The 25,237-nt window shown below is 42.2% G+C and overlaps 1 protein-coding gene across 1 annotated transcript; it reads right to left on the bottom strand.

Moving 5' to 3' along the window:
• Positions 1-52: 52 nt before the first annotated feature.
• On the bottom strand, positions 53-24,693 carry ZNF639 (zinc finger protein 639). Its single transcript, XM_026666693.2, has 5 exons — positions 24,551-24,693; positions 6,455-6,532; positions 4,754-4,861; positions 2,607-2,738; positions 53-1,383 (listed from the first exon to the last, which is right to left on the bottom strand). The coding sequence occupies exons 2-5, from the start codon at positions 6,510-6,512 to the stop codon at positions 239-241; spliced, it is 1,443 nt and encodes a 480-aa protein (XP_026522478.1). The 5' UTR covers positions 6,513-6,532; positions 24,551-24,693; the 3' UTR covers positions 53-238.
• Positions 24,694-25,237: the final 544 nt, after the last annotated feature.

Here is a 25,237-nt window from a genome sequence, read left to right as displayed (position 1 = left end):
GTTCTGTTTTGATTTTTAAGAAGAACACGAACACAAATAATACACATTTGTCTGGATGGCTATGTTTATTTCTGTCATAGAATTTAATGCTATGCTTCCAGACAACTGTACATGTTATCTATTATGCATTAAAAGTTTGATGAAATACAGCATCCTGAGGCTCAGCTGCTTTTTATGCTGATGGAAACTCTGAAATGCTATTATTCTAGGACAGGAGAGAACATTCACACAACCACAATCAAGCAGTTTCATGTATCTGAAGATGACTCAAAAGGTCTCTTTCATTACCAAACCTCATCAAACAATCGGTGCACTTGTGAGGCAGTTCGGCCGAATGCCTGAAGTCCAAGTGACTTCTGAGGTCTCCAATCTGTCCTGTCGAATATTCGCAATATTGACACAAATAAATGCCTTCTGTCAGGTGACTGTTTAAGTGTTTGCAATATTCCAACATGCCTGAGAAGCCTTTCCCACAGTCATCGCAAACATGAGGGAATATTTTGGTGTGCTCTATTGCCACATGGCGATTGACATTGGTGTGAAGCCTGCTGCGGAAGCCGCACACTTGACACACAAAGAAGTTCTTGCACTTGTCAAAGCTGATTTTGTTGACCAGGCTGTAATGGCCCTGGGGCTGCCTGCTGTTATAGCTGTCGCTCAGCTCTATCAGCCGGCCCGCATGCTCATTCACCACATGGCTGTGCAAGTCCTCGGGGTCGCTCGTCTCGTGCTCACAGAACTGGCACAGGTAGAGCTCATCACAGCTGTGTTCCTGGAAATGGAGGTATAACTCACTACTGGAAGAGAACTGAACATCACATTGCTCACACCAGTAAAGATGGTCGCTGAAATGCGTGTCTGCTATATGCTGGCTCAGGTTTTCAAACATCACGGTTTTGTAGTCACAATATTTGCAAACATAGGGGTCCTCCTCGTGGATTTTCAAGTGTTCAATGAGCACCTTTTTGGAAGAGAAATTCTCTTTGCACACGCGACAGATGTTGCCCTCAGGGCAGGTTTTATGCTTTAGAACCATGTGCTGCTTCAGGTCAGAGAAATATTTGCTGTTAAACGTGCAGCGTTCGCATTTGTACAAACCGCTGCTGTTTGCCCGAAGCAGGGGCCATTTGGGCGGAATGGCGACGTTCGAAGAAGGATTTTTGTCAAGCTCCTTGCAGCTTTCAACCGGGATTTCCTCTGCCTCCTCTGCTTCAAGCTTCTCAGGGGAAACGGTCTGAGTTTCAATGTCGTGGACTTCTACAGCCTGGACTTCAGTAGTGGAGATCTCTACAGTTTGAATGTCCAAAGGTTTCTCCTCATCTGTTACACTGTCACTGAAGACAGGGGACTCGCACGAATCTTTAAAAATTCCATTGTTTTTATCTGCAAAAGGAGCCAAGACCAAACTTACAAAGAATGGACTCTATTATATTTTAATTTACTGAGTAATTTTTTTTTACCAAAACAACCACCACTACCAGGAGACAGATTTTAATTCTCTTCTTCAGAAAATGAAGAAAAAGTGCCCAATCCCACTAACAATAAGTGTCAGCTTTGGAAGCCATATTAGCACCAGAAGCTTCCACGCTGCCACATTCTTGTGTTTGGGAAATTGGGAAGGGGGATTTTGTAGGGTGTTTGTACTAAGACATAATAGCATTCTTCTTTATAGTCAAGGTCATGTTATTCCTGCACCTGATGAGGAGGGGCTTAAGGGATGTGTCAAGTTGGAATGGATGGTGATTGGGCAATGTGATCGGGTGCAGGGGATGGATTTTGTGATTTTAATTACTGGAGAAAAACCCGGAACTCTCAGATTCGGGTTTGCCCAGGTGTGCCAGTATGACAACTCTAATAAAATGGAACTTTGAGAAAATGCCTATCTCCGAGTTTTGGTGTTGGAGTGTGTTTTCCTGGAACGCTGACAATAAGTAGTAAGAGGTACTGAATTCTATGTTAGAAAATAAAGCCAACTTGCAATATCATTACTTTTGTTGGATCACTACCACTGCAATTCTTTGCATACCGTATTTTTCCAAAAATAAGACTGGGTTTTATATTAATTTTTGCTCCAAAAGATGAATTAGGGCTTATTTTCAGGGAAATACAGTGTAAATGCATCCGTCTGGCTGACGATCTTAACTGGGGCTTATTTTGGGGTACAGCTTATATTACGAGCATCCTGAAAAATCATGCTAGAGCTTTTTTTCCGCTTAGGTCTTATTTTGGGGGAAATACGGGACTTATTTTGTCAGTTCTGCTGAACTCCTCTGAACTACACCTGCATAAATCTTAAAGAGCTGTATATTTTTATTCCACTCTTTCATTAAGAAGCTGAAGATAGCTTTCTTATATTCTAAATATTCTTATATACAACTCCCACATGCTTTGGGAACATGAGCAGAGCAAAGGATTTTGATTTACAGTCCCAAACATCTCGAGGGCATGAGATTAGGACCTTTGTTCTAATGATTACAATGGATAGGCTCTTAGGCTACAAAACTTTTAATGTTCAGAAAGGAGCTTTATTTTTTACCCTTTCTCATTTTGGCATTTTTAGGAATAGGGAGAGTAAACAGAAAGTGACACAATCATCTTTCCCTTACCTTTTTTCTTAGGGTCCATTAAATGTGTCCCCGGAACATTAGACTGGTTCCCACTCCTCTGAGATGTTCCAGCATACACATGGCTGCCATCCTCATCAGTATCTATACTAGGCGCTGTGTTATGAAATCTGCCTGAGAAGAAAAAATATCATTCTGCTTAATTTTAAACAATTTATAGAAACACCCACTCAGCACATGACTGAGGGCATTCTGGTATTAGCCTCTAAATTCAGTTCATAAGTTTTCAGTAGCTCTACAAACATGCAATTCAGAGCTTGTTTCATACCTTGTTACAAGACTCATAAAAATTAATATGGCTTCCTCAAACTTGAGTACACTGTAGTAAAAAAAATTTAAAGCTAAAATTATTTATCTGTACAGACAGAATAACTACAGGCACTGAGAAAGTCTACTAAGTTATGCCTGCTTCTCATAAACGTGTATGTTTTGTTTAAAATATTCCTTGCCCATATTTATTATGTCATTCATGGTATGTGATGATATAACATGACTAAATGTTTTAAAATATTACTGTTCCCTTAAATATTTAAATTTCCAATGCATATTTTAACATACCAATCTGAACTGATTATCTGAAATCATATAGAGGCAGAAGTTCTTTAAAAAATAATAGTAATCCTGTCAAGAGTTTCTGAACTCATCTTTATCAGTAATAGGTAGTTGCTTATAAACTGGATTTCCAGCTGTTGCCTTGTGCAATCATGACACATCATGACAGCACAAATAGCCTGAACTAACTCCCAGTTCCAAGTTTTAATTTCATTATATATAGCTCTCATTCATCAAGCAAACATATTTCCATAAATCACTCTACATTTCATGCCTTTTTATTATAAATTTTAAACATAACTGCAGTACATTTTTCTTTTTCACTTGAATATATAAAAATCTCTTCTGCACACATCCTATTCAACATAAAGCCACAATACACCACCCACAATTCTGCAAATTGACATCTCTTATAATTTTTTGATAAAAAATTTGGGTGAACATTCCTAAGCATATAACAAACTAATATCCTTGTAGATTTTGCATTTAATTTTTATCTTTTCCTTTGTACAAAATAATTGTCAAGCACAAATGCACACAAATATTAAATGAACAGCACAGACACATCAAAAACTATTTTTTTCCATGTATCTTTTAAATTTATCTCATCTATCATTTTAAAAAAGGATTTAGGGAGAGTCTTTCTGTTTTGCTTTATTGTTTTCTGTGCTGTATAATCCAATTTATTTTCTACAATTCCATTAAAGTCTCCCATCATAACTATATTAGCATAGTCCAATTCAATTATTTTCATATGTAATTTTCTATGAAATTCTTCTTGATTGTATTTCCCAAAAACTGGAAAAAAGAGAAAATACCATTACAGGAGGAAATCATTAAGAAAATATTGGAATGTGCTGAAATGAGTAGATTGACATTTGAAATCAGAGAACAAGATGATAAACAATTTTATAAAATTTGGGATCTATTCTATCAATGGTTAGACAATAAAACATGGTAATGAAATATGTAGATTCTTAGAAAATAATAAATATATAAAGATGTATTCTTTTCTTATTATATCTACAAAATGATTGTAGGATAGATTTGAGATGATAATATGAACTATCATAAAACAAATTAAGTAAAATATGGATTTCATAAAACATGAATGAATAAAAGTATAGTCAAATGATTAACAATGATATAAATGTACTTAATATTTGATTGAAAATATGAGAATATATACAATGTAATTGTAATTGAAGACTACGAAATGGAAGCACAAAACAATTTGTAAACCAACCGACACACTGTATGTATATATATGAAAGATGGCTTGATGTTTTTATGTTTTGTCGATGTTTGTCTTAAAAACCAATAAAAATTTATAAAAAACAAACAAACATTTTTTTCATCCAGTTACACCATCTACTTCTGCAGTTTTACATTTTTAAATATTCTCACAATATTTATGGTTATCTTTTTATAATTTTTTTTGGTTGGTTCCCTGTACATAGTCCACAAAATAGGATATTGTGTAGAATACCATTAAAATCTTTCAGAATATGTACAAGGAGAAAAACAATTTGCTGAAAACACACCTGCGAATGAATTTGCAAAATGCAAATCTTTACCTCTATTATCAGGAATTTTTGTGTCTAGTTGTTTCATGGAACAGACACTGTAACAATGGTCAGAAAATATGCCACTATTATCTATGTATTTTGGAATTCCTGAAGAATCTAAGACAGAAAAAAAGACAAAAGAATGAACTTAAATATCTGAAGGAAAATACTTCTTGACATCCATATCAATTTTCTTGTGGCTAACTTATTTGATGTTATAGAGAATATAGTCCAATCCTTAATAGGTTTCTTTAAAAACAAGTGAGATTTATTCCCAGTTAAGTGTTACAGAACTGCAGACCAAGAAAAGAATATATAAATGCACAAAAATTAGACGGTGGTCTATAATTCTAATAAACCTCAACTAACATAAAACTAGTAGGTGGCCTATTACAGATACGAGACATTCTTTGTCTTCTCTTGATCCCTTCTACCAAGTACGATTATATTTCTGGAAGAAAAAGATAAGTAATAACAATACTTAGTATTGAAGCTGAATACAAAACAAAAATGGGATTTGTGCTCCTGTAAATAAAATTGTCTTTGAATCTACAATTCTATTTCTCATGCAGATCTAACTCTGAACTCTCTGTGTTTTACTTTTTCCTTCCAGTTCTAAAATTCAACTTTTCTGATAGTAGATGATGTAGCTTATCAGAACAAAAACTTGAAAGCCTGAAAGGTTCTCTTTTCCTCTCCTTATACTCAAGATAATCAAGATGGGCCAATCTCGATTTTCTTTCTCACCTCCTCCTCCTGCCTTTCCTGACTGCAAAAATTCTTCAGTGCTATCTGCCTGCTTCTCCCCAGAGCATATAAAGACACCTTCCTGGGTTTTTTTTTGTGCCTCTCTTTAACTAATTAGTTAAACTAATTAGTTAAAGAGAGTCCTATCAGTCCTACCCACAAGTCTCAGATTCCTTACATTTTCCTCTTCTTTTCCAGGTTCTCATCCCAACTTCAGTCTCTTGGTTTCCTCCTGTGTCAGAAAATCACTACTATTTCTTTATCCATTCTTCTGCTACAGTCTCTAAATCCGATGACCCTTTATTACACAGTGGCTTGTCCTTTGATTCATTTTCTTTTGGGGGCTAATCTATGGCTGCTTTCGTCTTCATTTAAGCAAAGAAAGGTAACTGTTCTCTGAGGTCATTCCAAAGTACTCACAGGTAATTGCTTTAAAAAAGTAAGACAGGACCCAGAGGGCATAGCTACTCTATCCATAAAGAATTCTGTCAGGACTGAAAAGCTGTTTGCCAGAGTATGTTTTGAATTTTTTTTAATGATGGGAGAATTGGTGTTGTGTGGAAATATGTTAAGACTATATGTGGTTGTGTGCTTTGTTTTTCCTTTTTCCAAATCTCAGTGTATAATAGGGAACATAAACCATAGGGATAGCAACTTACAAACAATGTGTATAGGAATTGGATTAAATTTAGGGACTGAGCTAGATGATCTCCAAGATACTTTCAACCTTTACATTCTAGGATACAGACATCAACATCTCTACTGCAACCAGTTACTTTGTCCTGTACTTATACAATGTAACAATGAATTATAGACAGTCTACACAGAATTTTAAGAATTCGGTTTTTAGTTAACCAACCTCTTCTCAAAAATCTAGCTTCTGGAAAGTTTAACAGACACATTTGGAAGAAAATGCAATTTACAGTAACTGAAATTGGGTAAATGTAGCTACATTTGATTTACCTGAGTAGCGTGAAGGATGCAGAGTCTTCCTTTTCCTTTTCTTTGGATGCTCATTCATTTTGCTTTGGTCAGAAATAACTGCAGGAAGCAAAATCAAACATTTCAGTTAATTCACTACTGGTCAATGTGCAGTTATAAAGAGTAAAGAGAAACTTAGATGGTATCCTCAAAGGACAAACCCAAACTCCACTCCATTAACCAAAACAATCAGTCTATCTGCCAAAACATTCACAAGATGACCGATCCCTGGATGTTTTTTTTAAGAGAATGTCTAATAAATCTAGGCTGCCAATTATTGAGCAGCAGCAGCGGCAACAGTAACAAAAATTACCTAGAACTGAGCTCGGTTTTCTTGGCAATGACATGGAGTAACTTGCCACGGCTTCCTTTTGGATGAATTTCAGAAATTTCCCAATCTAGCTCCGGAAAGCCCTGGAAGTCTTGTATTTAATTACAGGTAATCCTTGAGTTACGACAGTTCACCTAGTGACCGTTCAAAGTTACGTGTTAACCCCTCAAGTATTTACAACATAGTCCTGAAATTACGAATGTTGCAGCACGGCAGTCATTCACCCTTACGAACAACTGCAGAGGCACTGCAACATTTACTCTGTCTACCTCCCCAACATTCTGCCATGCCAGACTCACCATGCAAAGATCTGTCTCCTCTCTCGAGGTTTTTTTGAGAAATTACACTGCCTGAAAGTGTCCCATTAGCTTGCAGACATTTTGAGTGGAAACTGGAAGCTTCTGGGCACCATGATCTCACAGGACTCCAGGCTGCGAGATCACGGCCCCCAGAAGCTTCCAGTCTCCAAATGTTTGCAAGCCGCTGGGACGCTTTGAGGCAGCGCGATTCCACTCCCTCAAAATGTCCCGCTGGCTTGCAAATGATTTGCACGGAGACTGGAAGCTTCTGGGGCGCCGTGATCTTGTGCGACAAGAGAGGCTGGAGAGACGGCAGCTCGCCAGATCTTCACAAGGAAAGTGACCCAGTGTGGTGGGGGGAAGCAAATACATGAGGCCTCTCAGTAGGTCGGGGGAGGCCTGGGGGTGACCTGAAGCAGGTGGCCTATTCCATCACTAGGCCCCTCCCATGGCCTTCCCCACACCGAGATACCTCACGCGCACTTAACGATTAGTGAACGCGTGGGCAAAAGCAGGGAGGTTTCATATTCATTTTCCATGATTCACTCCAATGAATCCTCTGCTTATGAATGTAATTAGCAGGCTTCATTACCTTCATAACTCGAGGACTGTACCAAGTACACCTTACCTTGCTTGGTTTCTGAGCTGAGACAGAATAGCCTAGTCCTAAGTTGGGCTGCTGAATTGGGGCATCCACAAGGGGTGTTGTTGTGTGTATGCATGTACGTACGTACGTATATCCTCTGTGTCCAAGTGACCACAGTTCAGTTGCTTGGCAATCAAGCTGCATTTATGACTGTTTTCAACAACCTGCAGTAATATGAATGCGCTTTACAATGGTTTGGATTGCAGCATTTAACGACAGTGGATCAATGGTGGTTCACTCAATAACAGCCACAAAAAGGGTTATAGAGTTGAGTTGGTCATGCGACAGACCCATTTTAATGGGCAGGCTCCATTACGATCATAACTCGAGGGCTACCAGTAAAGAGCTAAGGGGGCTTTGATCACATGGTTGTGGCCACATTTTTCTGGTAACCCCTCGTTGCCAAAATAGATACTCAAACACATATTTAAATTTTAACATGCCAATTTAGATACAAGAATGTTCTCTGTACTTTGCTTCCTTGTCTGTCACAGCAGCCACTGTATAATTATTTTACTGATGAAAGATATTATCACTTAAGATTGGCCGTATTATTTAATCAATGATTATACAGGGTTTTTTTTAGGATATGAATTGTGTTATTAAATCTAGGTGCTCAATTGAGGCATTAGAAATATCATTCAATAATTTCTCAAATAAAAGAAGTTCACAAATGCATTTCAATTTAATGTTACCACACAGCCACAGGTACCTCGGGTCAGAAATGTTCTTGCTAATTAAAATATCAGTTAAAGATTTCATAACAAAATAGCCTTTCTTTCTCTTTAGCTAAGGTAAGTCCAAAAGTATGATGAAAAAGATATGACAGTATTTGCTCAGGATGATTCTTCTCTGTCAGTTTCAATGCATAATTCATAAGTGCAGTTCTGATATGGCCGAAACCAGCTAGACAGTTCTCAATTCTCACCGGGCAATTTATTTTAATATTGCATATTACTTATAAAATAAATTGTTCTTGATTCGATATCAGTTTTAAACAAAGGCTGCCCGCTTCCAGTGCAAATCTGGTAAATTCAGTAAACCTGCTGAGAATGTTCAGACATTCAAAGTCATTTCTGTAGGACTCTGATACCTGGAGATCTCTAAACAAAATGACAGATAACCTGTTTAAATGTGGCCTGAGGCTGCATATGTGGCTTAGAAAACTACAGCCTAAAGCATGCATCTGGAAAAAAGCAGGATCAGAAACAAATGATCCATTATTCTCAGGTAAGCTAGTGAAAGGCACTACTTAAGAGTGAAAAAGTATTATGAAGTTATTTCTCTGTATTATTTTTTTAAAAAAAAACATGTAGTGCCCCTCTATCCATACTTCAAAATGATAAATGAAAGAGAACACTGAATTATGCTAAAAAATTTCCCAAAATGAATAGAAGTACACTTGTGATGATATTTTATCTACAAGTGGAATTTAAAACGCAGCAGGAACAGTAGATCTCTGTCTTGGTTCTTTATTGTGGAAGAAAGTCCTTTTTCTTTTTTTTTTCTTTTCTTTTTTTAAATATATTTTTATTAATTTTCTTTTTTCTTTTACATTGTAAAACATCATGGTATCAACAACGTTCTTGGCATCTATACAAGATTTTGATTTAAATATCATAATACATTATATTGCATTTATCTACTATTAAATAATACCTTTAGCAATAATTACTATTCTTATATCTTCATATAGTGTACAAAATTTTATTTTACTTTCTTAAGGGTTGTTTCAATTAACATTTTTGTCTCACTTCTTGGTTCTGTTTGTTAGCCATTTATACCAATTGTTCCAAATTGTAAAGAATTCAGAGTCGTCTTTTTCTTTCAATTTCATTGTTAGCATATTCATCTCAGCACTTTCTGTTACTTTGTGTATTATTAGTTCTTCATTGGGGGTATTTGGTGTTTTCCATACCTGCGCAAAGGCTATTCTGGCGGCTGTTATAATATGTAACACTAGGTATTTTACTTCTTTTGGTACTCTTTCTTTAATGATTCCTAATAGGAAGGATTCCGATCTGAGCTCAATCTGATAGTCAGTGATCTCTTTTAACCAATTTTTAATTTGAATCCAGTATGTCCTGGCCTCAGGGCACATCCACATGTGATAAAATGTACCATCAACTTTTTTGCACTTCCAACATTTAGGACTCATATTGGAGTAGATTTTTGCCAATCTTGTTGGGGCTAAATACCATCTATAAAACTTTTTATATATGTTTTCTTTGTATGCTGCAGATACCGTTAATTTATAATTTATATTCCATATTTTTCCCCATTCCTCTAATTCTATAGTGTATCCAAAGTTCTATGCCCATGCAATCATTGTACTTTTGACTATTTCCTTTTCCATTTTAAAATCTAATAAATATTTATATATTTTAGTTATCAGTTTTTGTTCTGGTCCCATTATCTAGTTGGTTCTGCCCTTTGTCAAATCCAAAATGTTTTGAGTCTTTTTTATATTTATTTTGAATTTGCAAATATGGCCACCAATCGATTATAATTCCATTTTCCTTCAGTTCTTGATTTTAATTTCCCTTGACTATCTAATAGTTCTTCATAGCTTACCATTTTCCGTAGGTCTAATCTATTTGGATGTATTATGGCTTCCATAGTTGACAGCCATCGTGGGATTTCTGTATAGTGTTTACCTTTGATTTTTTTTCCAAATTGTAATCAATGAGTCTCTTATTAGGTGTTGATTGAAATAGGTATGTATATTACTTTTATTTTCCCACAAAAATGCATACCAACCTATCAAGAGGTCATGTCCTTTTATGTTAAGATTTTCTTGTCTCTTATTTAATCCAATCCTTAATCCAACTCAACACCGCTGCCTGGTAATAAAGCTCCCATTCTGGTAGTCCGACACCGCCTCTGCTCCTATTATCTTGTAATAGTTTCATTTTAATACGTGGCCGCTTGCCCAAGCAGACAAATTTGGATGTCATTTTATTTAGTTCTATAAAAAAATATTTCCCTAATTTAATTGGAATCATTTGGAATAGATATATTAGTTTTGGCAAGATATTCATTTTCAATGTTGCTATTCTTCCTAATATAGAAAATAGGGAAGAAACTCCTTTTTCAGAGGCTTTAGATTATTGACAAGCTTTGACAGCTGAAATTTGTCATTATCACCAATGCAACTCCCAGTTCTGAGGACTGAACAACAAAGCTTTCATTGTGATGCAAAGTTAAGCTCTGTAGCTTAGGGGCCAGTGGGAATAAAGGGTCAGCCTTTTCTTGAAATTGGAAGGAGTGTATTCATTAGAGTTTTTGTTAACTTCTATGGAGGTTTACCAAAATGTAAGCATCTTCTCTAACAGTTATACAAGTTTGGTTTCACTGGTTTCTGAATAACTCTTCAATGTTCAAGAATAATATTGTAGGCAGAATGAAATGACCAGAAAGAAAATTTGTCTGAGCAATTTCCACTAACTATAATGAATCCTTGTAATATGAATTTTTCAGGTTAGATTTTAAGTTAATCTCCAGATCTGTAAAATAAAAATATGAAAGTTGCTAAATAGAATTTCTTTTTAAAAATATTTTTGTTATTTTCAAAAAATTAAAATACAAAATGCAAAAGAAAAAAATTAAAAACAAAACTAGACAAGAACATTAAAATATGAATTAAAAAGGACAAAAAACACAAACACACATATTATCCACTCAAGTTGCACACTGACAAATCTATTAGCTCTCCCTTGCAAAGCAGGTCCAAAATTTATAAATTTCTACATCTCTTTGCAAGCTAAATTGACCTGTCATATATATGAAAAACAATAGCAAAGTTAAAGTTCAAGGCTCTCTGTTAACAGTCTACCATTGCAATTTACTTAAAGTCTACAACAGTTTCTTATCTATCACAAATCACCCCAGTCATTATTGCTAATCTGTCCCAGATCAAAAATCCTTGTTTGGCTCTTAATAATGAAATGCTTCCTTACGTTTTTAATTGGGAACTTTCCCAACAGCAGCATCTCATTTCATAAGTCTCTGTTGTAGGTAAATATCTCTGCAATATCCATGTTTGAAAAATTCTCCTTAAAAACACGTTCCTCTTGCCAAGGAAGTCCAGTCCATTGTTCATCAATTCTATCATCTCAGAATTTCTTGTATTCATATTCCTTCCAATCTCTTCTGGCACATCTATATTTTCACATCTGACAGCAACAGATCAGATTCCAGTTCATCAAGTTGCAAATCAAATCACATTGTAATTTCCTGCTTTGGGATATGGTCTTAACTGTGGTTCACAGCCATTGTTGACCCAGCAAATTTTTTGCTTGTATTCTCAAATAAAACAGTTGGAGATCATTCTTTTTTCAAATGCTTCTCAGAAAATTATATCACCTTTTAGAGACATTTGAGAAACACACTGTTCTTTCCAAGGACATGAGAAACAGATAAGTCGTAAACCAGCATCCACAAAGAAAAGTTGATAGTTTTTTCCCCCAGAATCAAAAATGACTAAAAAAGGAGGCATTTTCCCATCAAAAGTTGAAAAACAAATATCAGAGCCTTTTTTATTAAAGAGCTAGAAAGAGCAAAATTTGTAATATAATCCTGTATAAATGTAACATTTATCGGATGATTTTCACTGCCAGAAAATATATTTTCACTGCAGATCTCCTTATGGCTAAAATGAAAGTTGTTTGGAATTTAATAGTAAACAGTGAAAGAACAGGAAAAAAGTTGCAGAAATCCAGCAAAGGATTATAAAATAGGTCAGCAGTCAACTAGCTGTAAATCAAAAGGTAGTAAAGCTTCAAAAAGTGTCATTAAATCCCAGGCAATCTTAAAAACAAACAGCTGAGAGAAAAGATGGTAACAGACTCAACCTTCTGATTGCTCCTCACCAAAAATTGCAGTCTTCAAGATCTCCTCTTTTCCATATATGCATGATTGTCCAAAGGTCATGTTGGATCTTTCCTAGTCTCCCCTTCCAAAAAACAGGGAGCAGAGCCACCAAATAACCAACTTTGGCAGCAAAATCAGCTGTTCATCGGTAGCAGAAAAAAAGTCACCCACTGTTCAGCACACCATCTTGGGGAAAGTCCACTAAATTCTGATTATTAGAAAAAGAAACAACACCGAAGGATTGAGAACTATAAATTGTACAAAAATAAAAATAAGGATGTTATTTAACTCCCACTGGAATATATTATGCAACTCCAATATTTGTATGAACATGGACAAATAATTCTTTTAATAGAAGAGAATATTTGTAGCTCAGGGTTGAACTGTGGAGTCCTTGGTTGTTTCTGAGCTTGGTTGGTTGCATATATTTCATTATCAACTAGGTAACATCATCAGTGCTAGTGAGTGTGAGATTTTCTGCCTGTTTATATTATAGTTGCTTGTTCTGCCAGTCTTGGTGGTGTTGTGATTTTCTCCTTGGTATTCCTTGATGTAGGGTATTGTTTTTTCCTTGATTGTCTGGTGTTAATCAAACAAACAATCCATTTTAATTTTCTGTTTGGAACTTGTATGTAGTTTGCAGAGATGGACAAAGACTTCATAAACAGGAATCCCCATGTGGAATCAAACAGAAATCTCAAAATAAATTGGGCGTTGGTTCTTACCTGATACGCCCTTCTCGGCGAGCCGCGAGGAGCATCCAGAGACTGGGATGTGCTTCTGAGTCCTCTTCTTGCAGGCTGAGCTTTAGATGAGGAAACGCTCCGGCCCCTCACGTGGCATCGCGCAGCGTCTCCCCAGTTTTTTGCGATAACGAGAAGAGAGGTTATTAATTCTTTCTAATCGACTATTGGCTCCTTGGCTGAAACAAGAGTCCCCACCAGACGGAGAAACTAGGGTGGGGCTGGATGCTCCTCGCGGCTCGCCGAGAAGGGGCGTATCAGGTAAGAACCAACGCCCATTCTCCCTCGAGCCGCTCGGAGCATCCAGAGACTGGGACATACCAAAGCTTGGCTGTCCCACGGGTGGGACTCCGTCTGGTCCGAAGGCCCCTCCGGATCACTGATGACCCTCTGTAAGACCCGTCGGCCAAAGAGGCCTCCGCTGAAGCGTACGTATCTATTTTGTAATGTCTGATAAACGGGGACGGAGAGGCCCAGGTGGCTGCCCGACAAATGTCAACGATGGGGGCTTGCGTGGCCCAGGCCGCCGAGGTGGCTGCACTTCTGGTGGAATGGGCGGTTATTCCACCAGGTGCGGGCAGAGAATGGGAAAGGTAGCACCTGGCAATAGTGATCCAGCGACTGATGGTGGAAGGAGAAACCCTGAGCCCCAGTGTCCTGGGTTGAAAGGATAGGAAGAGGGATTCCGACCTTCGCAGGGATTGAGTGCGCTTAATATATATACGCAAGGCCCTTCTAACATCTAGGGTGTGCCAGAGGACCTCCCTGTCCCTGGAGGGCCTAGGGCAAAAATTTGGTAGAATCAGTTCCTGTGACCTATGGAAGGGAGAGTTAACTTTGGGTAGGAAGGTGGGGTCGGGACGAAGGACCACCCGGTCTGCGTGGAACACGCATAGATCGCTCCTGACTGACAGAGCTGCTAATTCGAAACTTGACGAGCAGAAGTAATAGCTACTAGAAAGACTACCTTAAAGGTGAGAAACTGAAGGGATGAATCCCTCAAAGGCTCGAGCGGGGACGTGTAAGAGAAACGAGGACCTTGTTGAGGTCCCATGTGGGAACCTGTGAACAGTGGGAGGGCACAGGTTGGTGGCGCCCTAAGGAAAGATCTAACCGGGGGTGATGAGAAAGGGAACCGTAGTTATCACAGGAGACCACGGTTGAGAGGGCAGAAACTTGCCGTCTCAGGGTGTTAGGTGCAAGCCCCTTGCGAAGGCCTTCCTGAAGAAATTCCAGGATCTGTGCCACAGAGGGAGAGAGGGGATCAACCTGGGACCCGCTACACCACTTGCAGAACCCCTTCCAAGTGGCATCATAAATTCGTGTAGTGGAGGGTCGCCTGGCGTAAAATAGTGTCGATGACTTGACTTGAGAGTTTCTCACTAGTCAGACAGATCCGCTCAACCTCCAGGCGGCTAACTGGAGCCATTGAGGCTCCGGATGCAGAAGGACCCCTGAGAGAGGGAGACCCTGTCCGGGGATCCGCCATGGGGGCACTACCGATAAATTGCGGAGGTCCGCAAACCACGGTTGCCTGGGCCAATAGGGAGCCACCAGGAGAAGGTCTGCCCTCTCCTGAATGAGTTTCTGTATGACTCTGGGAACTAACGGGAGCGGAGGGAAGGCATATAGGAGCCCTGGGGGCCATGGGCAGCGCAGGGCGTTGTGATTCTCCGACCTGTGAGACGGATACCGGGAGAAAACCTTGGAAGCTGTGTGTTGGACGGGGAAGCGAAGAGATCCACCACTGGTAGGCCGAAGATTCTGGACGCTTCCTCGAATAGGGATGGATGGAGACGCCATTCTGCTTGGTCCACCATGGCCCTGCTCAGCCAGTCCGCCTGAGTATTGTCTACTCCGGAGATGTGTTCGGCTTTTAGTGATAGGAGGTTGGATTCTGCCCAGCGGCAAAGGCGCTCGGCTTCCCTCATTAGCTGGATGGACTGGGTGCCCCCTTGCCTGTTGATATGGGCCTTGGCCGTGACGTTGTCTGTGAGAACGAGCGTGATGTCTGCGGACCTGAGGGAAGCTGCGCAGGGCCAGATGGACGGCGTGAAGCTCTAGCCAGTTGATGCTGCATCTTTGCTCGGTCGGCGACCATTTGCCCTGTGCCGAGAGCGAGTTGAGATGAGCACCCCAACCGGATAGGCTTGCATCCGTGGTGATGGTGAGTCGTTGAGGTTCCGCGAAGAGGTGGCCCCTGTTGATGGCAGGATTGGTCCACCAGAGAAGAGACATGAGGACCTTTGGGGGACCTTGACTCTGGCCTTGAGTTGCTTCTTCCGGATCTTTGGAGCGGGAGCAGGAACCACTGGAGGGATCTGCTGTGTAAACGGGCCCAGGGAATAATAGAGATGCATGACACCATTTTGCCCAACAATTTAGAGAGGTCCAGCAAGGCCACCCTCCTTGAACGTCTAATCTGTTTGACCAGGGCTTGAATGCTAAGGAACCTCTCCGGAGAGAGGAAAACTCTTTGTGAAACCGAATCAATTATGGCACCCAAGTGGTTGATTCGGGTGGAAGGGTAAGTTGGCTCTTTTGCCAATTGACTAGAAACCCGTGTGCCCGTAAGGCGGAGAGGGTGACCCTGGTATCCCTGACTGCCTGGGACTTGGACGGGGATAGAATAAGGATATCGTCCAAGTAGCAGTGGAGGCGGACGGGAACGCTCCTGAGATGAGCCGCCAGGGCCGCCAGGACCTTGGTGAAGGTCCTGGGGGCCGAGGCCAGTCCAAAGGGTAGGGCCACGTATTGATAGTGAAGGCTATTGTAACAGAACCTGAGGAATTTGTGGTGAGAGGGCCTGATTGGAATATGGAGGTATGCCTCCGAAAGATCTATGGAAGATAACCAGTCTCCCGCCTGGTGCCTAAGAGAATTGATTGCAAGGTGTGCATTTTGAATTTGCGCTGGATAAGGTGACGGTTGAGTCGTTTCAAGTCTAGGATGGCTCTCCAGCCCCCAGAGTGTTTGGGCACCACAAAGAGATGGGAGTAAAATCCCTTTCCTCTCTGAGCCGGAGGGACAGGTTGAATGGCCTGGATGTCAAGCAGATGATGGATGGCTGCATCCATTAGTGCACGTTGGTGGGATCCCTTGAGGTGGGGGATGGGAAGAAACTATCAGGGGGTGGACCTGAACTCCAGGGCGAGACCAAACCTGATTGTGTCCCTGACCCATGCGTCGGATGTGGATATGTCCCATTGGGCGGCGAAGTGGCTGAGGCGGCCGCCAATGGGGAGGAGGAAGAGGCTCTACCTTCTGCGGTAGGGCCTTCCTCCCGATCCCGAAAGGTCTCTTATAGCCGCCACCGCGTCTGGTTCTGTCGCCCGGGTCCGTGCGATCCTGGGATCGGAAGGAAGGGGTCTGGGGTATCTGGGCGGGAAGGGGGTTGGTAGAAGGGGCGGGAAGCTCCTCCGAAGGGCTGAGAGCCCCTGGTCTCCGATCTTCGAAAAAGGAGGGCAGATACTTTCTCTTACTGCGGCCCTCGACCAGCAGGGTTCCAAAGCCGGGCCAAACAGTTTATCTCCCGTAATGGGAGCAGTGGCCAGCTTGACCTTATTCTTCGTCCACCTGCCAGTGTTTGAGCCATAGCAGTCGGCGAGCCGTGACGTGTGACGTGATGGCCCTGGAAGAGAATTTTACCGACTGGTAAGTGGCGTCAGCCGAGAACTCGGCTGCAGCCACTAACTTCGCTATGTCCTGGTGAGCTCTCAGATTGGAAGCGGGGACGTGTTCCTTGAGCTGGCGTAGCCAGCGGATAGAGGACCTTGTGAAAAATGAAGCGGCCGTAGCTGATTTAATGGCCCAGGCGTCAGATAGGTGGGCCCTGCGCAGCGCCAGCTCGGCCCGCCTGTCCTCAGGTTTTAAGGCCTCTAGGGCCTCACTAGGGAGTAGAGGAGGAAGCCAGACCCACAATGGGGTCATCAACCTCCGGAGTGGTCAGAAGGTTAGACAGTGCCGATCGAGATTAAAGAATCTCTTGTCTTGGCTAGAGGGTGTAGGAGGGGTCCCTGTGGAGGTAAGTTGCTTCGCTACCAGATCTACGAAGATGGGAGGGGATGGGATGACCTCAGCTTCCACCACTGGTTGGGTGAAAATGGAGTCTTCCGGACCCTCTGGAACAGGGGAGGTCTGCAGGGGACTGGGGAAGAAGGCCAGAGACATTCTTGGCCTTAAGGAGGAGGACTTGAACATATGCGGCTTGAAGAGCCCCCAAAGGTGGGTTGGTCGGGGAAAGGGCCCTCGTCCTCCGACATCTCCCCCTCCATGATGTCGGCCTCTAAGAGGGGTTCACTGTAGCGGGAGGATCCCATCCGGGAGTCCTCTTCCTCTTCCCTGAAATCCCCAAAGTCCCCTTCCTCCTCCACCTGTGCCCCAACCGGAGGAGGGCTGTCCCTCTGAGAGAGTACCTGATCAACTGGGGGACCGGTTGTGGAAGGGATCTGATTGATAAAGAGTCGTGCTCGGAGGCTCGTGGAGAGAAGCCTGATCTGGTCATGTGTTGTAGTCCCTCTGCAATGCCCTGGCGGATGGCTGATTCCATCCAAGCCCTGATGTGAGGTGGAACCTCGGAGGTAGAGGGTTCATCCTGGCGCAGACCAGCAGCTGTGGGTGTAAAGGTGGCTTCAGGGGTCCGTCTAATCGGAGGTCCGGGGGTCGGAAGACCCTGAAGTGAACTGCGCCTAGGTAGGGAAGAAGGGTCTGCGGGGAGAGGTTGAGTAGAGGTAGAGGGGATTGGAGGAGGAAGTATAGACGGCTCCGGCGGGACTCCCTTGAACGCCGGTCAAACTCTTTTTCCAACGCTTTGTGGCGCCTTAAGGCGTCACGTTGGGAGGCCTTGGAAGGTTCCTTGTCCTGTCTAAAGCCCTTAGGTTCCTTGTCCTGCCTGCGCAAGTAGTGGGACTTTGCCTTAGCCTTCAAAGAAGGACGTTTAGAGGGATTGTCGTCTGCCATGTTAGATAATAAATACTAGCAAGGGCGGTTGGCTCGCCTAGATCAGGCCTGGATGAGGCCGGGTGAGGATGAAGCTGGCTCTCTCCCCCTTTTGGAATTTGCTATGTACAGAGATAACAGTAAGGTATCCAAGCAATATAGTATGTACAGAAATATATATACTCTAATTTCTAATTCCTCTTTTCCTTTTATTTGTTTTTTTTTTTTTGTATTTGTATTAAATATATATATATAGATATAGATAAATATATATATTTTTTTTCAATAAACAGTAACCGTAACAGGGAGAACTGGGTATATCTCAGTACAGGCCGGATCAGTCAAATAAACGCCTGAGGCCTAGGGTTGAAGAGAGGGCCTCTGGCAGCAGGCCTCCAGACAAGTAAAGAAAACCGGAGGGGGGGGGCTGCAACTTCGCCCCGAAAAGGGCTGCGGGAGGCCAACAAGCAATAAAAAAAAAAGTGAACCAGGCAGATCAAAATGGGCAGCTAAGCTTTGACCCAAGGCCTGGAGCGCCAATTCACCGCAGCTATAAATTATATAGAAGTTGAAAATGGCGCCCGACCACAATGCGGAGCCAAAATGGCGGCCGCAAGCTGAACTGTCGGGACGCCTTCGGGACGGAAAGGGAGGGCTTGGCTGGTCAGCTCAGCGCCTAGGGCCCTAGGGCGATGACCCTCCCGGTCGGCATTTAGGGTGGGGGGAATCCAGCAATAAGCAAGCGCGTGCCACGAGGCAACGCGGAGGCAGCGACGCGATCTGATAAGGGTGGGGGGTCGCGCTAATAGCGCTGCGAGCCCGCAGCTTCGCCCCCAGGGACGGGGAAAAATTTCCCTTAAGTCCAGACCCTTTGCGCAGGAGGAGGAAGGAAAAGCAAACCTTATAAAGACGAGAGGGTTGGAATTGGAAAGAATTCTATGTATCAGCCAAGGAGCTCTCTGAAACACAGCCTGACTCTTCGAGGCTGAGCAAAGACTGGGGAGACGCTGTGCGATGCCACGTGAGGGGGCGGAGCGTTTCCTCATCTAAAGCTCAGCCTGCAAGAAGAGGACTCAGAAGCACATCCCAGTCTCTGGATGCTCCGAGCGGCTCGAGGGAGAAAGATCAAGGCCAGGGGTGAGATTCAAATTTTTTAACAACCGGTTCTGTGGGTGTGGCTTAGTTGGTGGGCGTGGCTTGGTGGTCATGTGACTGGGTGGAAATGACTTGGTGGTCATGTTATTGGTTGGGTGTGGCCAACTCAATATTACTCACATCGAGGCATGCATCTCCTCGCCTGGCCTCTCATGACTGTGGGGATGCTGCAACAGTCATAAGTGTAAAAAATGGCCATGTCACTTTTTTTAGTGCCACTGTAACTTTGAATGGTCACTCCACACAAGCAAAGTACCAGCAAAAGAGGGGGGAAAACTCCAGAGAAGTTCCAGAGAGAGGAAGTCTAGTCCTGCCAAGAATGTAATAAGGGTTAACAGAGAGGCAGTTTCTGTAAGCAACACCAGAATGTTTCCTTCCTGCCTTCCTTACAGGATTAGGCCAGTAATTTGTTCTAACAACCGGTTCTCCGAACTGCTTAAAATGTTAACAACCGGTTCTAGCGCATAGGTGCGAACTGGTAGAATCCCACCCCTGATCAAAGCTTACAGTAGTGTTTATTAAACCAGGAATCCCCAACCCCAGTCTGTGCATTGGTCCTCAGCATGCCAGAAACCAGGTCGTGCAAACAAGCGAAGCCCCATCCGCAGGATGCACAAAGCACACAAAACCACACCCCCTCTGGTCTGCAGAAAAATGTCTCTCCATAGAACTGGTCCCTGATGGCCAAAAGGTTGGGGGCTGCTGTTATTAAACAATACGTATTAGTGGCACTCACTCCAAAGAATATTGAGAGAAATCCCACCCACTCATATTTATACATCTCAGAAAGATGGGAGACTGATGCATAAACAATACATTATGTAAGCATACATGTTCATAGGTATTGGATCTATGCTACTACAAATAATGGACCTCAGGCCACTCTGCCCTGTTTTCCTTTAGAAATTAAAAAGAGAGAAAATAAACCAATAAAATAGGGATGGAAACATCTTCCATAAATAAAGAGGAGAGGGCAATTTGGGAATGTCAGATACCAAAAAAAGGACATTTCCCATTGTAAATCTAAGGGATTCTTTTAGTAATTTATCAAACTGTAGCCTTATATATCAACATCATTTAATCAATTCTTCTCATCTAAGAACTGATTTTCCCACACTCAACATGGTGTTCACAGATTTGCACATTCAAACTAATTTGGCTTTTTGATTTGTGATTGGCATGCTATTATGGCAGTTATTTTGTAGTTGGACAACATGTCCCTCCAACATAAACATAAAGAGTTACCTATCACCAAATTCATGGTTGAAATTTACAAATATATCTACGTACCATATGTGTGTGAACATAATGTATTTCCTTAAGAAAGTGGATTATTTTAAGAAATCTTAAAGGGCTCCTAATTCCTGGTTCACAAAATAGAAATGTTTCCAAGGCACTGAAATGTCTTGGAGGACATTCACTAAAAACAACACCCTGAACTGTTCAGGATACAAGGCAATCTTCAAAAAGATCAAGGATAATCTATGCACAGGCAGATGTTTTTCAAAGGGAGAATTATGCTTGGTTAAGCACCTGTTAAGCCTCTCATAAGAGCTATGAGAATGGTCAATGACAAAAGTCCTTGAGGTTTCTATCTTGCCCTGCCTTTAAGTCACTAGGTGGCAAACCTTTTATTGGTGTAATAGATCTGTGTACAATGAAACTAGCAGAGGAGTTAAATAGGTTAAGAAGGGATTGGTTCCCTCATGAAACTTTGAACTACATTCTATTATGTAGCTGGGGTTCAGAGAAGCTGTAGTCATAATGCCCTCAAGCTATTTAGGCATGTGTTAAGTATTCAAGATACTGTAAAAAAAAGTAACATCTATAAAGAACCTGAACATTCTAAAATCTATATACTGCTACATTTCTTGTGGCTGTTTCATCCTTTGTAACCTTCAATTGAGCAAAACGATGCACTATAGGGCATCTATTTTTGAATCACAAACCTCAAATGGGCTAAGAATGCATCCAAAATCCAGGAACCAGGACTCCTCTGGGATTGAAATTGGGCAAGGCTGTAGCCACTTCAGGACTGCCAAGCCCATCTGCAGTCATGTGATGGACATTTTCAATTCTTCCTGCCAGCTTTCCTTAAGGTAAGTCAACTGGGAATCTAGCAGGAAGTTGGGAGTTGCCTGCACTCCCACTGCATTTTTGTCCACCTAAGGGTATTTTGTTTCTCTGTTTGGATGAAGAAATATCTTTGAAACAATGATCCAAGGGGTCGAGATTATCTTGACTATATCAATGGTAAATATTACAATGAGAAAAAGCACTTGGGAACGGGAAGAAGCATGGCTGTTCACGCTTTTCTCACTTTCAGATATTGCCTACAAAGTTTCCTATTTATCTTAACTGCACTGCTCAAGTTTTTAAACCTTGGATGCTGATCTCCTCGATAACAGAGAGAAGAGAAGAGAACACAGACATACAAGTCAAGTATGTATCTCTGCTTCCAAATGAATAACCGTCGGCTGAGTTCAGAGATTTCTGTGTTTGCCAAAGGTAATTTCCACCACGGCAATATCTCAGAAATCCCTGGTCTGTCAAATTTCACTAACTTGGGTGGATGGGTTGGATGAGGCTATGTAAATCAACTGGAAGTCAGACAGGAAACCTGAATCTAAAAATACCCCAAAGTCATATTGAGTGAAATCTGTTTCTTTTTCTTTTATGCCAACAGAAGAGAAAGAATGTATGTGTGTGTGTGTGTGTGTATACCACTTGATCTGTAAATGACACAGGAATAGTGTATAAAAGTGGTGCAGATGAGCTGCCCTTTATATAAAACATGAAGAAAAAACATAACAATAAATGATCTTCAAGAGGTGGATTGAATTTTGGTTTGTTTCCATCTAGTGCATGGGTGTCAAACTCATGGCGTCATGTTGTCGGCACGTGACGTATCACAACTTTCTCCCTTTTGCTAAACTGGGGGTGGGCGTGGCCAGTGCATGACACATCTGTCCCGTGGGCCGTGAGTTTGACTCTCGTGATCTAGCGGGACCCAGGAAGCGTGCCTTTTCCATAGCAGACCTGCTGTGGAACACCCTTCCCCCTTGAGAACTAGCAAGCTTTTACCCCCAATACATACATACATATGTAACTCTGGGATTCCATACCTCAGGCATTTCCAATTCATGGCCCATGGGCTGCATGTGGGCCTAGACAGCTAGAAATGTGGCCCCACAATCTTGTAAATTTCAAAAATTATATAGTAATGTACATTAACTATGTGATATATTTTATGTGTCCCAAGAAAATTCTTCTTTACTCAATATGGCCTAGGCAAGGTGAAAGGTTGGGCACCCATGGCATACCGTAGATGAATGTGATGTACATGATGGATTGGATGCTTGGTTTTTCTTGATATACTTCTTGGTATTTCATTGTTTTTATCACTGTAGTTAGCCACCCCGGGTTGTGGTACTGTACTACAAGATGGGCGATCATATAAATATTTTAAATTAAATAAACAGCCATAAATAAAGATAGTGTGCTTTGATCCATAACCCAACCTTCTCTGTAAAAAATTCTCAGGTAGAAGAATGGAGTTATTTTAGAATAGAGGAAGAATGCAATCTTTCCTATCAATACACTTATATCGGATATACACGCTGACTGGATTCACACAATGTGCTTACATTTTTCTGGGTACCCATATTACATAGAATCATAAACTAATGAAAGAGGCCTTGGTTTATATGTCACATTAAAGCAATACTCTCTCCACCCTGCAATAAAACTTAAGTTTTGCTTGCTATGCACATGCAACCACTGTCTTTAGCTGATTTATGGACCGCAGAAAAAAAAGTAGCCATGCAGAATCTGGGGAGGAAGGTGGCGTTCTAAGTGGAGAATATTTCTTCAAATAAAACCCTTAGAGCAAGGAAAAACAAAACGTCCCATTCTGCCATTCTATGCTTTACTAGTTTCTCATTTAAAAAGACTGAATGTGTTTTACAAAGATGGCTTCTTCGAATAAGGAAAGTTTGAACGGGCCCCAGGCATTTTTACAACACCAAAGGGCTCCCCATCATCTCCCTCTGGTGAGATATACCCTATTTACACAAGGCAGAGAGAAAGGGGCACCCATTTTTGCAGACTTAGTTCAAAGGCAAGAGAAATCCCAGGGATCTAACTAACAATCCTCAGAAATCTCCTTTCAGGAACATTTTCGTATTGGGAGAAACGCAAAAAGCAGTTGACCCCCTCCCGTTTTAATTTTCATTTAATTTATTTTTTTTTTTTAAAAAAAAACCATTTTAAGGTTTAGGTTACCATTAAAAAAATCAATAAATAACCAGCAGAAACGGTAGAGATAAGTCCCAAACGTGCCTACCGTCCCTGTCCTATTGTTTCTCTTATTCTTCTTTTATTTTTCTTATATGTACCCATTTCATGTATTCACAACTATGTATACACTTATACTTATTATCTTGTAAACAATTGGCAAATCAAATAAATGAATAAATAAATAAATGATGCAAAGATCCTACATCATATTCTTATAGGAAGGATGAATTAACACCCCCCGCCTTTTTTTTAAAAAAATATATCCTGCAAATCCAGCCTCCTCCCATCAATTCAGACCCCCCCCCCCCCAAAACCCACCCCTCAATCTGGTTTCAGCTCGGATTGCACAGTCTTTCGGACCCGATATATCCTTTATGGGGAACGAGAATGGACTCTCACGATGGGAAGCCGAGGCGACCCAATGCCTGGCGGGCGGGAAGAAGGAAAAGAAGAGGAATGAAATTCCCCCATGAAACCACCCTGCGTTACTCCCGGGTAGAAAGGAAAAAAGGCGGCGCAACGGTTCGCGCGAGTTGCCGTTTAACCTTGGGAGAGCGGGGAACAATCGGCAACGATCACGGATCGGAGCGGGTTGGCCGCCCTTTCTGCGGAGCCCGAGGAAACACGTCCCCCCACCCCACCCCCCACCGCCGGGAAAGCGGCGGTCGGGCTTTCTGCAAAGATGAGTCGGCGTGCCGAGCTCCTAAGAAAGGGGGAGGGGAAACGACCTCCGCCGGCCCGGCCTTGAGGCGGCCCCTCGGCGCACGCGAGCGGGAGAGGCGCCTCCAGACTCACCTCAAAGAGAAGGCCGCAAGCGCTCGCCTTCACGCGCCGCCGCCGCCGCCGGGACACGGGAGAACCGGCGGGGAGCGCGCGAGGAGCTGGCGAGCGCGAGGGACGGCTGGCCCCGCCCCGCCCCCGTTGAGAAAGGCGGGCGCGCGCCAATACGCAGGCGCGCTGCCTTTCCTCGCTTTTCGAGAGGTCTCCTCGACCTGGCACAGACGCGAGGTTAACACAATAACAAGAGTTGGAAGGGACCTTGTTGTAGGTCATCTAGTCCAACCCCCCCCGCCCCCAAGCAGGAGACCCTACACCATTTCTGACTAACGGCAGTCCAGTCTCTTCTTGAAAGCTTCCAGGGATGAAGCTCCCACAACTTCTGAAGGCAAAGCTGTTCCGTGGGTTGATTGTTCTCACTGTCAGAAAATTCCTCCTTATTTCCAGGTTGAATCTCTCCTTGTTCAGTTTTCATCCATTATTCCTTGTCTGGCCTTCAGGTGCTTTGGAAAATAGCTTGACCCCCCTTCTCTCTGTGTCAGCCCCTCAGATATTGGAATATAGACTGTCTACTATTGACCTCACCCCTTTCCTAAGAGGTCTGTAGGGGGCGTGCATAAGCGCACCATCGTGCCTACCGTCCCTGTCCTATTGTTTCTCTTATTCTTTTATTTTTCTTATATGTACCCATTTCATGTATTCACA

Source organism: Notechis scutatus, chromosome 4 (assembly GCF_049901735.1).
Source record: "Notechis scutatus isolate UNSWTSFEM ecotype Mainland chromosome 4, rNotScu1.2, whole genome shotgun sequence".
Classification (NCBI taxonomy): domain Eukaryota; kingdom Metazoa; phylum Chordata; class Lepidosauria; order Squamata; family Elapidae; genus Notechis; species Notechis scutatus.
This window is presented reverse-complemented; position numbering and strand designations above follow the sequence as displayed.